A 16,646-nucleotide genomic window follows, 5' to 3' on the forward strand; every position below is an offset into this window, starting at 1 on the left:
GGCACCCCTCCGATGTAGTCCCCGGACCCCCCAAACCAAGGTTGCGTCCTACCATGCCAGCCCAGGCCGCCTTCCCCCCATTATTGGCCCACGTGTGCGTGGAGGGGGAGGGGGCGCGCGAACTTGGAGGCGCCAGCGGTGGGGGGAGGGGGTGCTCGACGTCCCGGCTTGGTCTCCCTCACCACGCCAACCCCCCACCGCCCCGATGTTTTCGCCGCATCGATTTGGGGATTATTGAGTCGCCGGCAGCCGGGAGGAGCCGGGAGGCCGGCGCTCCGGGGTCTGGCGGGCACTGCGGCGCTGCGCACGCCCTAGCCCGCCGGCACCTGCCCCTGCCCCCTCCCGTAGCCTCTCACCCCTGGCCGCGCTCCCAGGCTACCCCGCTGAGTTCTGATGCAATGACCTGAGAGGGGTGGGTGGACCCTCCCCCAGACTGCACGGCACTCCGGGGACTCTCCAGCTCCCTCCCGGACCACCCCCCAGGTCTTCTTGTTCTATCGTCCAGCCCTGCCCTCCCACCCCACGTCCTTGTGTGTCTAGGTCAGTGGAGTACCAGCCTCAGTCTGCTCTGAGATGATATGAGACTAAGGCAGGTTCTGGAGAGAGGGGCAGCATGGCCTACAAAGTACAGTCCTGGGTGTCCCGAGGAGCACTGAGTGGGGAGTATCAGGGACTGCCAGTCTCCGCTTTTTGTCATTGGCCTCCTCCGGCCCTGCTGGGGAGTTCCTGTCTTCCAGCAGACACAGTGAGGGCTGGTGCTTGGCGGGGTGTGTGTGTGTGTGTGTGTGTGTGTGTGTGTGTGTGTGTGTGTGTGTGTGTGTGTGTCTAAGGATTCTCCTACCCATGATCTCCTGGGTGACCTTGGACAAGTCCCTGCCCCTCTCCAGGCCTCCGTTTCCCCCTCTGAGCAACTTTTGGGGAGTCTCAAAGCATTATTGCTGGCCTACTTCTGTCTCCCAGTTGCCCTGAAGCTCCCCAATAACAACTAGGGTTCTAGTCCAGTTGCCGCGTGACCTTGGACCTCCCAGTCTCTGGGCTTAGGGGGGTGGGTGGCCTGGGTGGCTCTGGGTGCCCCCACCCCCTCCGCCCTTCCCGCGCTCTCTAGCTCCAAGAGCCACATGGGGGGTCAGGCAGAGGAAGGCTATTCCAGGCAAGCAGATTGGAAGGCCGCCTTTTGTCACTGCGCCCTGGAATTCCCCCATCAGGACGCCTCAGGAGACAGGCCTCCATCCACGTTGCCGAGAGGGGGTGGCAGGGAGAACCAGAGCCCTGGAGTTGCCAGTGAACTTGGACACTCACTGGGCCTGGCTTTCCCCATGAGCAGGGCAAGGATCAGCTGGGCGGCTCTCGGTGAGAAACATAAAATCACAAAAATCAGAGGTTGCTGGGTACAAGGGATGTGGGGACAAGGAGACAGAGACAAGCAGAGAGATCCAAGCACTCCTCCTGGGGTGGGAAGGGAGCGGCCCAAACGAAGGGGCTCCTCCTCCTCTGTTTATTCCACACATGGCCCCCACCATGGAGGAGAGCCCCTGAACCCCTCTCAGGCTGCCTCCCCCTGTAACCTCAGTGTAGTCCTCACAGCCCCAGCGTGGTCTGGGGTCTCCAGTGGGGGATCTGGGAGCACCCTGATTGCCCCTGCAGGACCCCCACCCCTGGCTGGCTGGCTCAGTCTCCCTAATCTGTCCCCACCCCATTTCTCTATCTTCATCTCTGTCTCTATCTCTTCATCTCTGTCTTTTCCTCTCTCTCTGCCTCTCTGTCACTTAGTCTATCCCTTCTGTCTCTGTTTCTCTCTTTCCAGATCTCTCCATCTCCGTTTCTCACTGTCTTTCCCCCCTCTCTTTGTCTCAGTGTGTCTCTCTCCTTACCCCACCTGTCTCTCCCTGTGTCTCTGTCTCTGGGCCTCCATCTCCCCCTTTGACCCGACTAATTTTACAACCTGAGTCCAGCCTAAAATAGCTCCCTTTTAGCTGATCTGACCCCGATCTTTCTAGGAGCTGAGACCAGCTAGGGGAAGAAGGGGCCCAGTGGCTCTGGTGCCAACCCACCCTGTACCCCCCCACCCACCCACCCCGGCCCTGTCCACCGAAGGGGGGCAGCAGCGGCTGGGGCAGCAGCGGCTGGGGCAGCCCTGGAGGATTCTGGGAGCCCTGTCCCTGTTTCAATGGTGGTGACTCAAGCGCTTTTTCACTTTTACTCTTAAGAGGAACTGTGTGGAGCAGCCGTTACTTCCATAAATCCTGCAGGCGGGAAGGCCAGCCTCCCTGCGCTTGCCCCGCTCTGGGCCTCCCTCCTTGTCTCCCTCCCGCCCGCCACCACCGCCACGTTAGTTATTCCGGGTTTGGGGCCAAATCCCTCTTGGCTGCAGTGCCCAGGATTCCCTGAGGCCATGGCCAGCCCTGCCGCCAGGGCCCCCTCCCTCATTCATTCATTCTTTCCTTCATTCCTTCATCTCGATCCTTCTCAGGGAGGCACTCTTTTTACTGCCATTTCTCCAGGGGGGAGACTAAGATTGGGAGAGGGCCCCCGACTTTTATTTAATAGATTTTATTAAGCACCTTCTATGGGCCAGGTGTAGGGGGGAGGCCAAAAGCAGTGAAGTCTAGGTCTGGTGTGGGTTCTGCGGGTCAGGGTTCCCCCAGCACCTCTGGGCTGGGAGAGGGGCCAGTACAGCATGACTAGTGAGGCTGAGGGTTGGGTCATTTCCCACCTGACTGGTTGGCCAGGCCTGGGCAGGTGGGCACTCCCTGTGTGCCCCTTACCTGGGGTCTGATTGCCTCCGATTGGATCTTGTAAAAGGCACAACCATGTCTCTCCCTGTCTCTCTCCGCGTCTGTGTCTCTCTGTCTCTTCCCCCCTCCCTTTTCTGCGGTGGAGGTGCCTCAGCGCCAGGACCCGGCGCCTTGTAAATCACGAAGCTGGGATTCTGGCCGAGTCAGCGTTCTCTCTCTCTCTCTCTCTCTCTCTCTCTCTCTCTCTCTCTCTCTCTTGCTCCCCCCCCTTCCCTCTCTCTCTGTCTCTCTCTCCCTCTTCTTATGTCTCTTTCTCTCGTTCTGCCTGAGCTTCCCTCCCTGTCTCACGAGAAATGGATGGGAAATACCGCCATGTCCAGTGCCTTCTGCCCCATGCAGCCCCTGCCCATTTTAATGCACCTGGGTGCCTGTGAACCAGAGGTCTGCAGTGCAGGGGCTCCCACAGGCCTGAACTGCACACCACCCGTGTATGTACGCTCCCTGACACCATACCTATGAGGACACAGCCCCACCCCGCCTTGGATGTGCCCTAAGGGGGAGGGGACACAGACCTGCATGCAAATCTTGTTTAGGAGGCGCAGAATGGAGTTCTCCTCTTTCCAGTTTTGTGACTCTGGGTGGGTGACCTAGGCCTCCCGTGCCCCTTTCTCATCCCGTGAAATGACGTAAATGGTAACCCTCAGCTCAGGCTGCCTGAGGATTCAGGGGGGCAGGCAGCTCCCAGGTGCAGGACGTAGGGCCTGGCACACAGTCAGTGCTCATAAATGTTTTTTGCATGAATGGACAGATGGGTGGTTCTGCCAGCTGAGAGAAGGCGCGGGAGTCTCTCTGAGCCTCAGTCTCTCCCCTTCGGTCCCGCAATGCAAATACAATTGTGCCTTCCTCTGATGCTTCACCTTTAGCACAGTACCTGGTATACAGTAGGTGCCAAGTAACAGTGGATAGCAGTGACCCCCACAGAAAATGGAGCTTTGACCCTCAAGGGTTTTTCTGTTGGCCTTTCCTTGAGGCCCATCCCTGTCGAGGGTCTCCCTGAGTTTGGCCAGACCCACGTGGCTACCAGCAGCCTTTGTCAGTTGGGGTGCATGAATGGGGGCAACAGGCAGAGGATGAGGTTGTTCCTTCATTGATCTGGATTCTGGGGACACAGTGGTGAACAAAACAGATCAAATCTGTCTCCTTAGGGGGCTGCAGTCCAGGCGAGGGGAGGGGCAGGCACAAGGTGACAGGGCAGGACCAGGCTGCTGGTTTGGCTGGCATGGACCTCTTCAGGAGAAGATGGTGTATTGCCTGGAACTGAGCAGAAGGAAGGAACCACACGGAATTCAGAGAGAGCATGCAGGGTGCAGAGTGGGCATAGTTGGGGAGCCCCAAGAATGGAGCCAGACCTTGTGCTCAAGGGGCCCAGCAGAGGGGTTAAGGAGTCAGGGCGTCCATGGTCATAGGGACCTGGGTTCAGGTCCCAGCTCTGCTCCTCCTGGCTGCATGGACGGTGGCTTCAACGCTCAGTGCCTCAGTGTCTTCCCTCTGGACAGTGAGCACAATAAATGCTCAGCCTCTAAAAGCATGATCTCCTCCTTGTCTCTCTCTAACACCGTGGCCCTCTGGCTCAGCCCCCATCCTCTTCCTGGGACACCAAGGCACAGAGAAGGAAGTCAGGAGATCCAGGGCTCAGACTCACTGGTCAGTTTAGCAGGGGTTTTTCACTCTCTGGCCTCAGTTTACCCAAATTCTTCCCCAAGGTCCATCAGGCTCTGCAGAACCAGCGTCCCCTCCCCTCCCTGCCTTCACCTCCACTCTCCCTCTCGTTCACTCTGCGGCAGCTCCACCAGCCTCCTCCCTGTTCCCATATAATATTAGGCACAGTCCTGCCTCCAAACCTCTGCACGTGTTGTTTTCTCTACTTGGAAAGCTCCTACTCCGATTATAATCTTTCAGGTCAAGAGAAATCTTCCCTGACCACTTGCCACTAAAAGACAACCCCCAAGGGATGTCCTACCCCCCTCAAAGTCCTTTAAATTTCTTCAAACCACTTTGTTCCGTCTGACGTTTTATTGCATCCTTGTTGGCTTGTTTAATGTCCATTGTGCCCCAGATCAGGATCCAGGTGAGGGCTGAGCCCAGGTCACTGCTGGGTCCCCAGGACTGTGCATGCACCTGGCACACGGTAGACAGTAAATGTTTATTGAACAACTGAACGACTCTTTCCCTTATTAGATAAGAGCTGTTCATAAGCTCTGATGCTCTGAGCTTGCGGGGGAGGAGTGACGCTAGGTTAGGACCCTAAGACTGGTACCAGATGGGTCTGTGTTCACATATGAGCTCTGCTGTTTGCCATTTAACCTGGAGGAGACGACATTGCAGCCAGGGCTTTGAAGGATGCGTAGGAGTTTTGGATAAGTTCTTGAGAGGTAGATAAGAAAGACCCGCAATGTTTGTTAAATCGGTTAGTGAAGGAAGGAGAGAGAATCCTTCCCAGAACACTTTTGGGGTGAGAAATGGAGTTTCATGTCCTGATTTGCTGTCCTGGACTGTCAGAGTGGGAGGGCCACAGGGAAGTCCAGTGCGGGGCACAGCCCAGTGCACAACTGTCCAATCCATAGGGCTCACCAAGGACTTGGACCCAACTGCTGCTGCCCTTTTTGGCTACAAAGTCTTAGTGAGCGAAGTGGGGTTTCTGGGAAAGGCCTGGCCTTGCTCCCCCTCCCACCACAATTTGTATCTCTGGTTACCAGGGCAATAGACAAGCCTGCAACCCCCAACAGGCTGCAATGTCACTTCCTGCCCATTATATAGAATGAGAAACTGTAGCCCAAAGTGGAGCAGTTATTTGTTCCTGGGTCATACAAAAGGTGAAAATGGAGGCTGATATCACCCAGCCTCATTCCCTCACAAGGTCTGCTTGGCAATGAGTACCTCAGCTCTGGGCCTCAGGGTTGGGGAAGGAGTGAGAGCTGCTGTGGTCCAGGCTAGGTCTAGGAGAACCCTGAGGCGAGCAGGAAAGGCTGCCTGAAGGAATACTGGTGATAGGGCTTTGAGGGATGTGTAGGAGTTCAGGAGGATTCTCTGCATCTGGCTTTCCTTGGCTGTCTCCTTTGCCCAGTCAACCAGTAAGGGCATTGGGCAGTGCCTGGGGAAGAGGCCTTGGTTGTTACAGGTCTTCTGGGACAAAGAGAGTGACAGACCTGCCTTTCACCTGGCCTGACCTCCCTGGGAGGATGAGGGAGGACAGAGCAGCAGGTCCATGACCCAGTTACGGACTGTTTGTCTTCCTTTCTCCAGGACCAGCTTGGGGTCACTGGTGACGTGGGCTCCCACCCCTGCCCGCCTCCCTGGCATCTTTCTCCAGAGAGGGCCCAGAGAAGGGGTAGAGATCAGAGGGGGAGGGGGGCTCAGATAGGGGAGGAGCTGGAAGAGGGGTGGAGGCTCACAGAGGAAGAGCCCAGACCAAGAAAAGGAATTGAGGGAGAGGAGCTCAGAAGTGGGGAGGTACTCAGAGAGGAAGGGGTTCAAGGAGAGGAGGAATCGGGGGGTGGTCGCCCGCCCCTGCTGGCTGACACCCCAGCTGCCCCTTCCTAATTTCCTCTTATCAAGGGCCCCAGTAATCACCAGAACTTGGGTGGCAGCCACGGCCCAACATCCACACCATTGTCCTGGCCTCTGGCCACTCTGGCATCCCCTCCATGGGGGCAGCAACCTGTGCCTCTATTGATTCCCTGACCCAGGCTTTTCCAGCCAGACTACCTGGGCTCTGGTCCCAATTCTGCTGACCGGCTGTGTGACCCTGGGCGAGTGGTTCTCCATCTCTGGGGCTGGCATGTCAAGTGCCACAGGACAGGCAACTCTGAGGTGGACAGGGACTGGCAGGGAATGGGCCCCCTCCGTTCTCCCTCTGCCTCAGCAGTTCACCGGGGTGGGGGGGGGGCAGCGGAAAAGGGCCCCAAGGTCCAGTGCGTGCCACAGCTGTTCCAGTGACTCACGCTTCGGGGGACATTGGAGTGAGGAGTTGGGCGCACAAGCTGAGCCCTGTCCCACCCCACCCTGGCGAGGACGGGAGGCTATTTTCAGAGCCTCAGTAATAGGTGAAATCTGAGGTCGTCCCCCTCCCCCCAGCACCCCATGGCCAGAGGTGGCCCAAGGGGAGATGGAGCACAGAGCAGGGAGGGTGCACGGGTGGTGGGTACTGTGAGTGTCCAGGCCTGGAGGTAGGATCCAGCCCAGCCACATCCATCTAGAAAGCAAACCAAGGGTCCAGAGCAGCTGTTTTATCTCTGTCCCAGAGACCTCAGCCTTGTGGAGAGCAGGCTGCTCTGAGAGAGGGGCTCAGTGGCCTTCGTGGAGGTGGCGTCCTGGGTTCTTATCCTTACACAGGCCCTTACACAGGCTTTGGGCCTTTTCCTGCCCCCTGGAAGATTGCAGGCAACCAAAATAATCATAACATCAGTAACAATAGTAATAGCGTAATCCAGCCTTTTGAGAGCTGGGCGGATAATGGGGTTCATAAGCCAGGAAGAGATGTCACCTTATTCAAGAAGTGCAGCCCAGCCCAGACAGGAGTGGGCCGATGGGACTGATGGTGTTCTTCTGGCTCCCTTTCTCCTTGAATGTCTTGCTCTTTGAGGTTGAGAAACCAGGTCCCAGATGTTCTGCAGTTTCCCTTGCTGGAAAATGGAGAGAATGACATAACCCTCCCACCCCCATGGAAGGGGATGGGGGTCTCCCATGTGGCTTGCCGAGGGGCCCGACTGGAGCTGCTGCTTTCATGAGGGAAGTCAGATGGGTGTGGGGTCCAGTTCCAGCCCCTCATGACTGGGTCCACTCTTGGGGCCTCAGTTTTCTTGTCTATAAAATGAATGTTGTGGGCCCAGCAATACCAATTAGGCCTGATGGGAGGGGGATGTTGAAGTCACAGCTCTAGCCAGGTCTCAATCTCCCCAGGCCTCAGTCTTCCACAGGCCAACTGTGGAATGGGTCTGTGAGGGACAGGATAGGGTGAACTGGCCCCCATGTACCAGCTCTGAACCTCCATGGTTGAACTCCCCTGTCTCTAGTGCATTCTGACCTCATGTCTCCTTGGGCCTCAGTTTTCCTGGCCCCTGCAGTGGGTCTGTGCAGGAGACTCCACCCTTCCATCAGCCCCTGACGTCCAGGTGTCCCTAGCCTTGGCCTGTGGGCCTCAGCCAGTCCTGTCTGTACATGTGGTCTTTAGTAATGGTCCCTTGTCCTCATTTTTTCCATCAATGTCAAGGGCCAGTAGAAGCAGCCCTGGATGCCCCCCCCCCCATCTGGTATCAGCTTCCTCTGTGGAGCAGTGGGTCTGAGGAAGGAGCCTGGTTTCTCCTGCAGTTATTGAGCATCCATTGTGTATTCAGCTCTGCTCTAAACGTTAGAGCTCACACTACAGCCAGGAGCCCAATGCCCACCATCTGTTTCTGTCAATAAAGTTTTATTGGAATACCGCCGTGCCTGTCCTTCGCATCTCAGCTATGGTGAATGTTGCACTACAGGATAGAGTGGCAACAGAGACTAAAGTATTCACTATCTGGTTCTTTATGGTACTTTCAAAGTGGGATTTGCTTCTAGAAGGCAAAGAATGGATCCAGGACATCCTATTATCCCAACTTCACTTTTCCCATCTGTGCGGTGGGTCCCCATCAGCCTCCACCTGGAACCCTCAGCTTGTCTTGTCTTTACATTGGGGTTCAAGATGGTCCTCAATGCTTGGACTAGTCCCACCTAGTTCAAGCCTGTTTCCCCATCTGGGCAATGGGTTCTTTACTGTTCTCTGTGAACTTCTGCTGGGTCCCTTCAGTTGTCCCCAGTAGGTGGAGGGGTCTGCAGTGGCTCCCTGCCCACATTTACTTGGCCCTCCCCGCTTAGTGGGTTTACCTGGAGATCCCCAGGTGTCAAGTCTTCTGGGCCGGACAGTGGGTTCCTGGCTCCCAGCGCCTCCTGACCTAGGGCCTCTCCCACCCACAGGATGAGTTCCACCCGTTCATCGAGGCGCTGCTGCCTCACGTGCGCGCCTTCGCCTACACCTGGTTCAACCTGCAGGCGCGGAAGCGTAAGTACTTCAAGAAGCACGAGAAGCGGATGTCCAAGGACGAGGAGCGGGCAGTGAAGGACGAGCTTCTGGGTGAGAAGGCTGAGGTGAAGCAGAAGTGGGCGTCGCGGCTGCTGGCCAAGCTGCGCAAGGACATCCGGCCCGAGTGCCGCGAGGACTTCGTGCTGGCCATCACCGGCAAGAAGGCGCCTGGCTGCGTGCTCTCCAACCCCGACCAGAAGGGCAAGATGCGCCGCATCGACTGCCTGCGCCAGGCCGACAAGGTGTGGAGGCTGGACCTGGTCATGGTCATCCTCTTCAAGGGCATCCCGCTGGAGAGCACCGATGGCGAGCGCCTGGTGAAGGCCGCGCAGTGCGGCCACCCTGTGCTCTGCGTGCAGCCGCACCACATTGGCGTGGCCGTCAAGGAGCTAGACCTCTACCTGGCCTACTTCGTGCGAGAACGAGGTGAGCTGGCTCTGCGTGGACCAGGGCCCAAGGGGGAGATGGGGGGGGGCGGCACTCGTCTCCGAAGGTGGGCGGGGACCCATGAGAGGTGCCGGGGGTTGGCGGGCTAACCCAGGCGAGGTCTGAAGGAGGAGGCAGCCCACACGCCCTAAAGAGGGAGGCAGATGCAATGGGAAGGTCTGAAGGGTGAATGAGCTTACACTGAGGTCCAAGTGGCCAGGCTCATGCTGTGTGAAGGTCTAAGGGAAAGAGATATGGTTCAAGGAGAGTCTGAGGGGGGAAGCAGGTGTGTTCTGGGGGTCTGAAGGTAGAGGCAGGCGCTGATCTTAATGTCTGAGGGGGGCTGGCAGGCTCTTGAGGTCTCAGGAGATGAGACCCTATCCCAGAAGGTCTGAGGGGCAAGATACAGCCTTGTCAGGAGCAGGGATGAAGACAAAAGAGTGACTGATGGGAGACAGACAGTCTGATGTTTTCAGAAAAAGTTGGGAGAGTGCTGGGGTTGTGTGCTGTGAACGCTGGTTGATTGACTCTCAGAGCTCCAGCAGAGTCCTGACGGGGCAAACATTTGTGCCACAAGTGGAAAGCTGGGGTGCTGTGTGACTTTGGTTAGGTCACCACCTTCTCTGATCCCCAGCGTCCCCCTGCTCTAGCCCTTCCAGCTGGGTGTTTCCTGGTTCTGTGGTCAAATGCCTAAGGTTGAAACTTGCAGGGTTTATGAGAGTGGGGAATTCTATGGCAGCTTCCTGGAAGAGGAGGTGTGGCTGAGCTAAGCTCTGCAGGATGGCTGGGTAGTGAGTGGAGTGGGGTATGCCAGGTGGTCAGAAGCTTAGGTGGAGATGTGGAGGCTGGATGAGTGGTCTAGCCTCTCGAGGTCACGGGTGCTGGTGGTCAAGGGGCCACTGCTTCCTGTCGGTGTGTCTGTGTTCCATATGCATCTCCTGTGTGACTTTGGACATATCACTGTTCTGTGCCTCAGTTTCCCCCTCTGTACAATAGGGATAACAACCGTGCGGACTCCTAGGTATGGGGTATAAGGATTAGATGAGGCCGTGGAGCTCCATGTCTTCAGGATGTGTGGGAAGGAAAGCCAGGCAGTTTCCCAGTCTTGACCTTGATTTTTTGACCTTGACCCAGTCTGCCCCTTCCCCTGCCCCCACCAATTAGCAACAAGGACACTGGGGCCTGCAGTGAAGCCGTGTTCAGGGGGCATGGAGTCAGAGGGGTGGACCAGGTGACAGTCTCAGGCAGGGGACAGGGGGCAGGGGCAGTCTTGGCTCATTACCATGCAGGTCCAGGTCTCCCCCTCCACAGCCATCCTCCATGCCCAACCCTGCCCCCACCTCCTCCGCACAGAGATGATAAAATTTTGAAGCGAGTTTTCTGCTGGCATCAGCACAATCTCCAGGCGCCTCCCCTCCCCCAGCCAGCCCCCTTCCCCCCTGGGCTCAGCAGGCAGGCCAGGCCTCCAGCCTCCCTAGACACCTTCAAGCCTGGCTGCTATGCCTTTGCCGGCCAGTCTGGTCAGCCTCCTTGAATGAGGGCCAGGGAAGGTCAACGCTGCACCCTCCCCTGCTTCTAGCCGGCTCCTTCATCCCAGGGGAATCCCTGCTCACACTGGCCGCAGCTGACCCAGCCCCAGCTGGCTGGGAGTGAGGGTCGGGTGTGGGGCGATTCCAGCCCCAGTTTAGCTGCCTGCTGCTGGGTGATCTGGGGCAAGTCACTTACCCTCTCTGCTTTGTTTCCTTGTCTATAAAATAGGAAGCTCAAAATTAGCTGCCTGTTGGAGCGTTGGGTACTCGTGGTCAGTGCTCAACAAACAACCTTTATGGGATTGAAGACAAGTGCCAAGCACAGGGTTAGGACTCCATGGATGGTTATGGTACATCCTCATTCTGATTATGATTTCCCACCTCCAGGCCTTTGCTCATGCTGTTCCCTCTGCCTGTGATGCCTTTCCTATATGGAAAACTCCTCCTTATACTTCAATTCCCCCAACTCCTAGCTCTGCTTTCTCTCTGACAGGCATTTTTTCCTGAGGGCTTAGCAGTTCCTTTCCATTCTTACAGCAGCCCTATGAGGCAGGAATCATTGTTGTAGCCATTTCACAGATGAGGAAACAGAGGCCCAAAGAAGGAACCTGTCCTGTGCAGCTAAGAGAGGGCAGAAATGGGATTTGGATGTAGGCAGCTTCTGTCACTAACATTGCCCCCTTCCCTAGCCTTCCATGCTCAATGGTGGAAAGGGATGGAGGGAAATCACGGTTTGCAATGTGGGCAGCCAGGCATCATGGCTTGACCACCTCCAGGCTGGGTCTGTGTTCTAGGCTTCCACCAGTCAAAGTCTCATCCAGGGTCCCAGGCCGAGGCCACCCTCCAGGATCCCCCTACTGAGCCCCAGTGCCCCGACATTTATCCCAGGACCTCATTCTGGGCCAGAGTTAAGTCTGTTCTTGGCCAGGCAGGTATCAGTTTAATGGCAGAGAACACTGGCCACCACTTCCCTGCTCCCACCCTGTGGGTCCCAGGGCTGGATGGGGTCCCAACCTAGGCCAGAGCACAGCATCCACTTTACTCAGCCCTGCAGGGAGGCCATGGAATTGATGGGTGGATGGGGATGGGCGTCAGCTGACCTCGAGGGGCACAGGGTAGGTATTGGGGGGCACCCACCATCCAGCTAAAAGGAAGTACCACCTCCAATGTCAGGAGTGGGGCCTCGTAGCAATGAAAGGACACACACACACACACACACACACACACACACACGCAGACAGAAACACAGAAAGACTCATAGGCACCGCACATGCCTGCCCTGTCTCACTCAGTCTTTCCTTGACCTTGGACAAGGCCTGCTCCCCCCTCTCCCCAGCCTCCCCACCTCTCCTAAGGGGTGTCAGGTGGACTGGTGGGGCTGTGCCCCAAAGGGGAATCCCAAGCCTCCTTGGGTTTATTTTGGGGAATGTAGGGGTGGGGACAAACCATGAGAATGTCTCTTCAGCACTGGGGCTGTTAGAGCCCAGAGCACCTCCTGGGGCCTAATCTGGCTGCCCCACGTGTCCATCTGGTGCCACTGTGGCCATAGGAGCCTGGTTCCTGCACTGAACGCAGTGTGTTCCCTGGGGCCAGGCTAGGGGACAGCTGGGGTGATTGTAATGAGGGGGTGATGTGAGCCTCCCCTTGGGACATTGAAGGCTGCCTGCTAAATGCATGTACTTTGGGGCGGGAAAATGGTGGCCATGTGTACCTGAGCAGGGGATGGGGAAGCTGACAATTCACAGTTAAATTAATAACATGATGTCAGGGCAACAAAGCAGGGGAGGGGTATGGAGAGGGGCAGGAGGCATTCTAGACAGGGAGGATGAGGCCTGCAGGAGATGGAGGAAGCCTGGAGGGATTGAATGAGAGTGCAGCAGGCAGGTCACATCCACTGCAAAGGCCCTGGGCATGGAATGGCCAAGAGGCTGTCGGAGAGGGAGGTGGTGAGGGTGATGGGGAGGCCAGGAGCCGGTGAATCTGGCATTCCTCAACCTGCCTTGCATTTGGGAAGGAGCAGGGTGGAAACAGGGCCCAGAGAGGGAAGCCGACTGCCCAGCCCCGGAGCCCAGCCAGACCTCCCCGCCCCCTCTGACGGCCTAAGAAACCTGAGGCTGGTGGGCTCAGTGCCAGGGGCAGGCGGGGGAGGGGCTATCAGGCCTGCCCGCTCCAGGCAGCTGCCAGCCCTCCCCAGCCGCCAGCCCAGCTGGTGCCCATTTGCTGATGCTGCCGTGGGCTGGCCTCCTGTTCCCGCCTTGCGCGGTGCCAACCTCCTGGGACAGCGCTGTGGACAGGGACCAGCTTGGGAAGCTTGCATCGGAGATGAGCTGCCCAGGGTGCCCCAGGGAAGGGGGCAGTTGAAAATGAGGGGTCCCTAACCCCTTCTGGATGAAACTGGGAAGCAATAATGACAGAGATACTAGTAATTGTCAACACATATTGAGTGCTTGCTGTGTGGCCAGTTCTGAGCCCATCCCACATCTCAAGTGGTTTAATTCTTTCCACCACCCTGGGAGGGAGGGACCGCCCATGTTTCTGATAAGGAAACAGAGGCCCAGAGACAGTCAGGCACTTGCCCAAGGTCACACAGCTCCTAAGAGGCAGAATAGATTTAGAACCCACGGATCCTGAGTCCTGAAAACCCCTGAAAGGAAAACAACTAAAAACCACTTTTGAGGTTATCAGGCGGGACCCCACACACTCCCAGTTGTACAGATGATAATAAGGGCAGGCCCTGAGTACACAGTGAATAAATGAATGAAGAGGGGTGAAACATACGAGGTCAGAAAATTAAGTTCCTGAACTCATCCTGGAAAAAGTGTTACGTACCTCATTGCTGAATATCACTACGGTCACCTTCCAAGTACTCCTCTTGGGAAGTTATGCACCAATGCCACCCTTCAGAGCAATTTTGGAACTCTTTTTCTGGAATGGCCACCAGAGCTGTCATCGTATTACCCTTGATGTCCTGAATGTCATCAAAATGTCTTCCTTTCAATATTGCCTTTATCTTCGGGTAAAGAAAGAAATCATTGGGGGCCAGATCAGATGAGTAGGGAGGGTGTTTCAATACAGTTACTTGTTTACAGGCTAAAAACTCCCTCACAGACGGTGCCGTGTGAACTGGTGCATTGTTGTGATGCAAGAGCCATGAATTGTCGGTGAAAAGTTCATGTTGTCTAACTTTTTCATGCAGCCTTTTCAGCACTTCCAAATAGTGAACTTGGTTAACTGTCCAGTTGGTACAAATTCATAATGAATAATCCCCCTGATACCAACAAAAGGTTAGCAACAAAGTTCACGCACTTAATTCCCAGACCTCGTATTAAAGTGCCTGCTGTGCCCAAGCCTGGGTGCCATGGTCTCCATAAAGGGCATCTTGGGCTCAGGTGACAGGGGAAGGGCCTCTGCCTGGAGCGAGAGGGCCTGGGTCAGCCACAGCTCTGCCCCTGACTTGCTGTGTGACTTAGGGCAAAGTCTTGCCCTCTCTGATCTAGGGTTGGGGGGAGGCTGAAGGCAGCAAGGTGGGGCCTTGTGGGCCACAGAAAGAAGCAGGTTGGGCCCTCACTGAGGGTCTTCTGGTCCCCCATTAATCTTCGTCCCAGCAGTGGGTGCTGTGCTGGGGAGACAAAGGGTAGACGGGAGGGTACATGAGGGTGCCTGTTTCTTTGTATAACGGGCACGATTCGTGTTCATGCTTGCTGCATACTATGTGAGGTACATCCCCCTTTCTGAGCTTCAGTTTTCCCGCCTGTAAATGTGGTGAATACGAACTGCGTCCACTGCACTGAGGGATCAGAGTCAGTGATCCCGAAAAAGCATATAGGAGGCACTGAATAAGTGCTCGGCCCCTTTCTGGAACCTCTGCCCAGCCGCCTGAGGCAATGGGGAGAACTCAGTTTTGCTCTGAGACCCTGAGCCTCATTCTGCCCACCCAGTGAACCCACAGGGGCACCTATGACCCAGGATGGGCTCCTGCTGGAAGCCGGACCACGTCTCCTCTCCAGATGTCTGCGTGGTGGAGGTGTGAGGGGCTCCTGGCAGCCTGGATTTTCCCAGGGCCAGGCATCCAGGTGTGCCAGCTGTCTGTCTGCAGGGAAGGTGGCTGCACAGTTTGAGGCCCAGATGCCAGCTGACGGTGTATTTATAGTGATGGTGGGAGGCCTCTGGGCTCACAGTTAGTGGCAAAGGAGGACTAACAGGTGAAGGTACTGCTAACACATCAGGCCCGGAGCCCATGAGGGGAGCGGTGCAGTGTCGGGAAGTTAGGGGCATAGGAGTGGGCTTATTGCCGCTGAACTGTGCACTTAAAAATGCTTAAAATGGTCAATTTTATGTTACTGTTATTGAACCACAATTTGAAATGTTATTTGTTGTTGTATATAATAATTAATAAGTAGTGATGCTTTCCATAGGCATAAATGTAATAATAAGTAATTAATAAATATAATATCAGTGATGGTAATATAATAGTAATTATTATCACGACCATTATCATCATCATTACTGTGGTTTTAGGCCCAGCTCTGCCCTCTGGCCCGCTGGGCAGCCTTTGACAAGTTAGTACCCATCTCTGTGCTTGTATTCTGCATTTGCAAAATCAGCATAGGGAGTCTCCAGCGATGGGAATTCAGATAGCATCTATGAGAAAGAAGGCTTGCAGCACATGGCGAGTGCTCAGACATGGGAGCTCTTGGTAAGCAAGTCCTCCCCTCTGCGGACGCCCCTGCATGTGCGTCTGGGTGACATGTCCGCACATGCCAGTGCCAGGGTGCCGAGGCAGCCCGTGAGGATGCCCTTCTCCACACAGGCATGGCCCAGCCCTCTGAGGAGCCCTCAGAAGTGGAAGGCATCACATTGCACCTGTGGTGGCCACCCTCTGTGGCAGGGCTACAGTTGGCACCCTGGCCCCTGGCCCAGGAGCTAAGGGGTGGCTGAGGGCAATTAGGGACATCTCTGGGCCCCCCTTCCCAGCCAGCTGTCAGGTCAGCCCCTCTCCCTTCAGCTGGGTGTGGGCAGGAAGTCACAGATGGTCAGAGATGGTGAGGGATGAGGGAGGGAGCACTTGGGGACACAGATGTCTTGTCCACATGGGAAACTGAGGCCCAGAGAGGGGTGTGGCACTGTCTGGGGTCGCCCAGTAAGGGCCCTTCCTCTGGTCCATTCTGACCCATCTTCTGTTCCAGGCCAATTTGTGGGTTGCCAGGGCAGGGAAAGCGAGGACCCTCATATCCTGGAGTAAAGGAGTTGCAAGTTGGGAAGGGGTTGCACAGGTCAAATGGGGGGCACTGTAGGATGCCAGAGCTGAGGTGGTTTTCAGGGCATCCAGGGGGCAAGTTCTGCAAGTCCCAGAGTTGGGGTCTTCACCTTCTAGGCGATTCTAGAATTTTTCTAGGTGAGTTCTAGAACAGCACAGTCCAAGAAATACAGTGTGAGCTACATAATTTAACATTTTTCCGGTATCCACACTTACAAATGGGAACCTACAGAGGAAATTAATTTTAGCAACCTATGCTATTTAACCCAAGATATCCAAAATAGTGTCATTTTGACACAATATCAACATGAAAAAGTTACTGAGACGTTTTACATTCTTTTTTTTTTTTTTTTGTCCTAAGTCTGTGAAATTCAGCATGTGTTTTACACTCAAATCTCGATTCCAACTGACGGCATTTCAGGTGCTCAGTGTCACGTGTGGCCCAGTTGGGCAGCTTAGCTCTAGAACATCTGAGTTCTAGAGTATTCTGAGGTAGGTCTCAAGTCTCCCAAAGCGGGTTATAAGAATGCAAGGAGTGGGTTCTAGAAGGTGTCAGCTTGGGGCTTTTGAATACAGAAAGACAGGGTCTCCCC

General features: G+C 55.8%; 1 protein-coding gene across 8 annotated transcripts in view; it reads left to right on the plus strand.

Annotated features, from left to right (window-relative positions):
* The window catches only part of NFIC (nuclear factor I C), a 67,792-nt gene that overhangs the window by 7,229 nt on the left and 43,917 nt on the right, over positions 1–16,646 (plus strand). For all 8 annotated transcript variants that reach the window (XM_074337566.1, XM_074337568.1, XM_074337567.1 and 5 more), the window contains exon 2: positions 8,736–9,267. In XM_074337566.1, coding sequence (XP_074193667.1) covers positions 8,736–9,267 — 532 coding nt within the window. The remainder of the gene's footprint in view (positions 1–8,735; positions 9,268–16,646) is intronic.

This window comes from Rhinolophus sinicus, linkage group LG07 (genome assembly GCF_036562045.2).
Source record: "Rhinolophus sinicus isolate RSC01 linkage group LG07, ASM3656204v1, whole genome shotgun sequence".
Classification (NCBI taxonomy): Eukaryota; Metazoa; Chordata; class Mammalia; order Chiroptera; family Rhinolophidae; genus Rhinolophus; species Rhinolophus sinicus.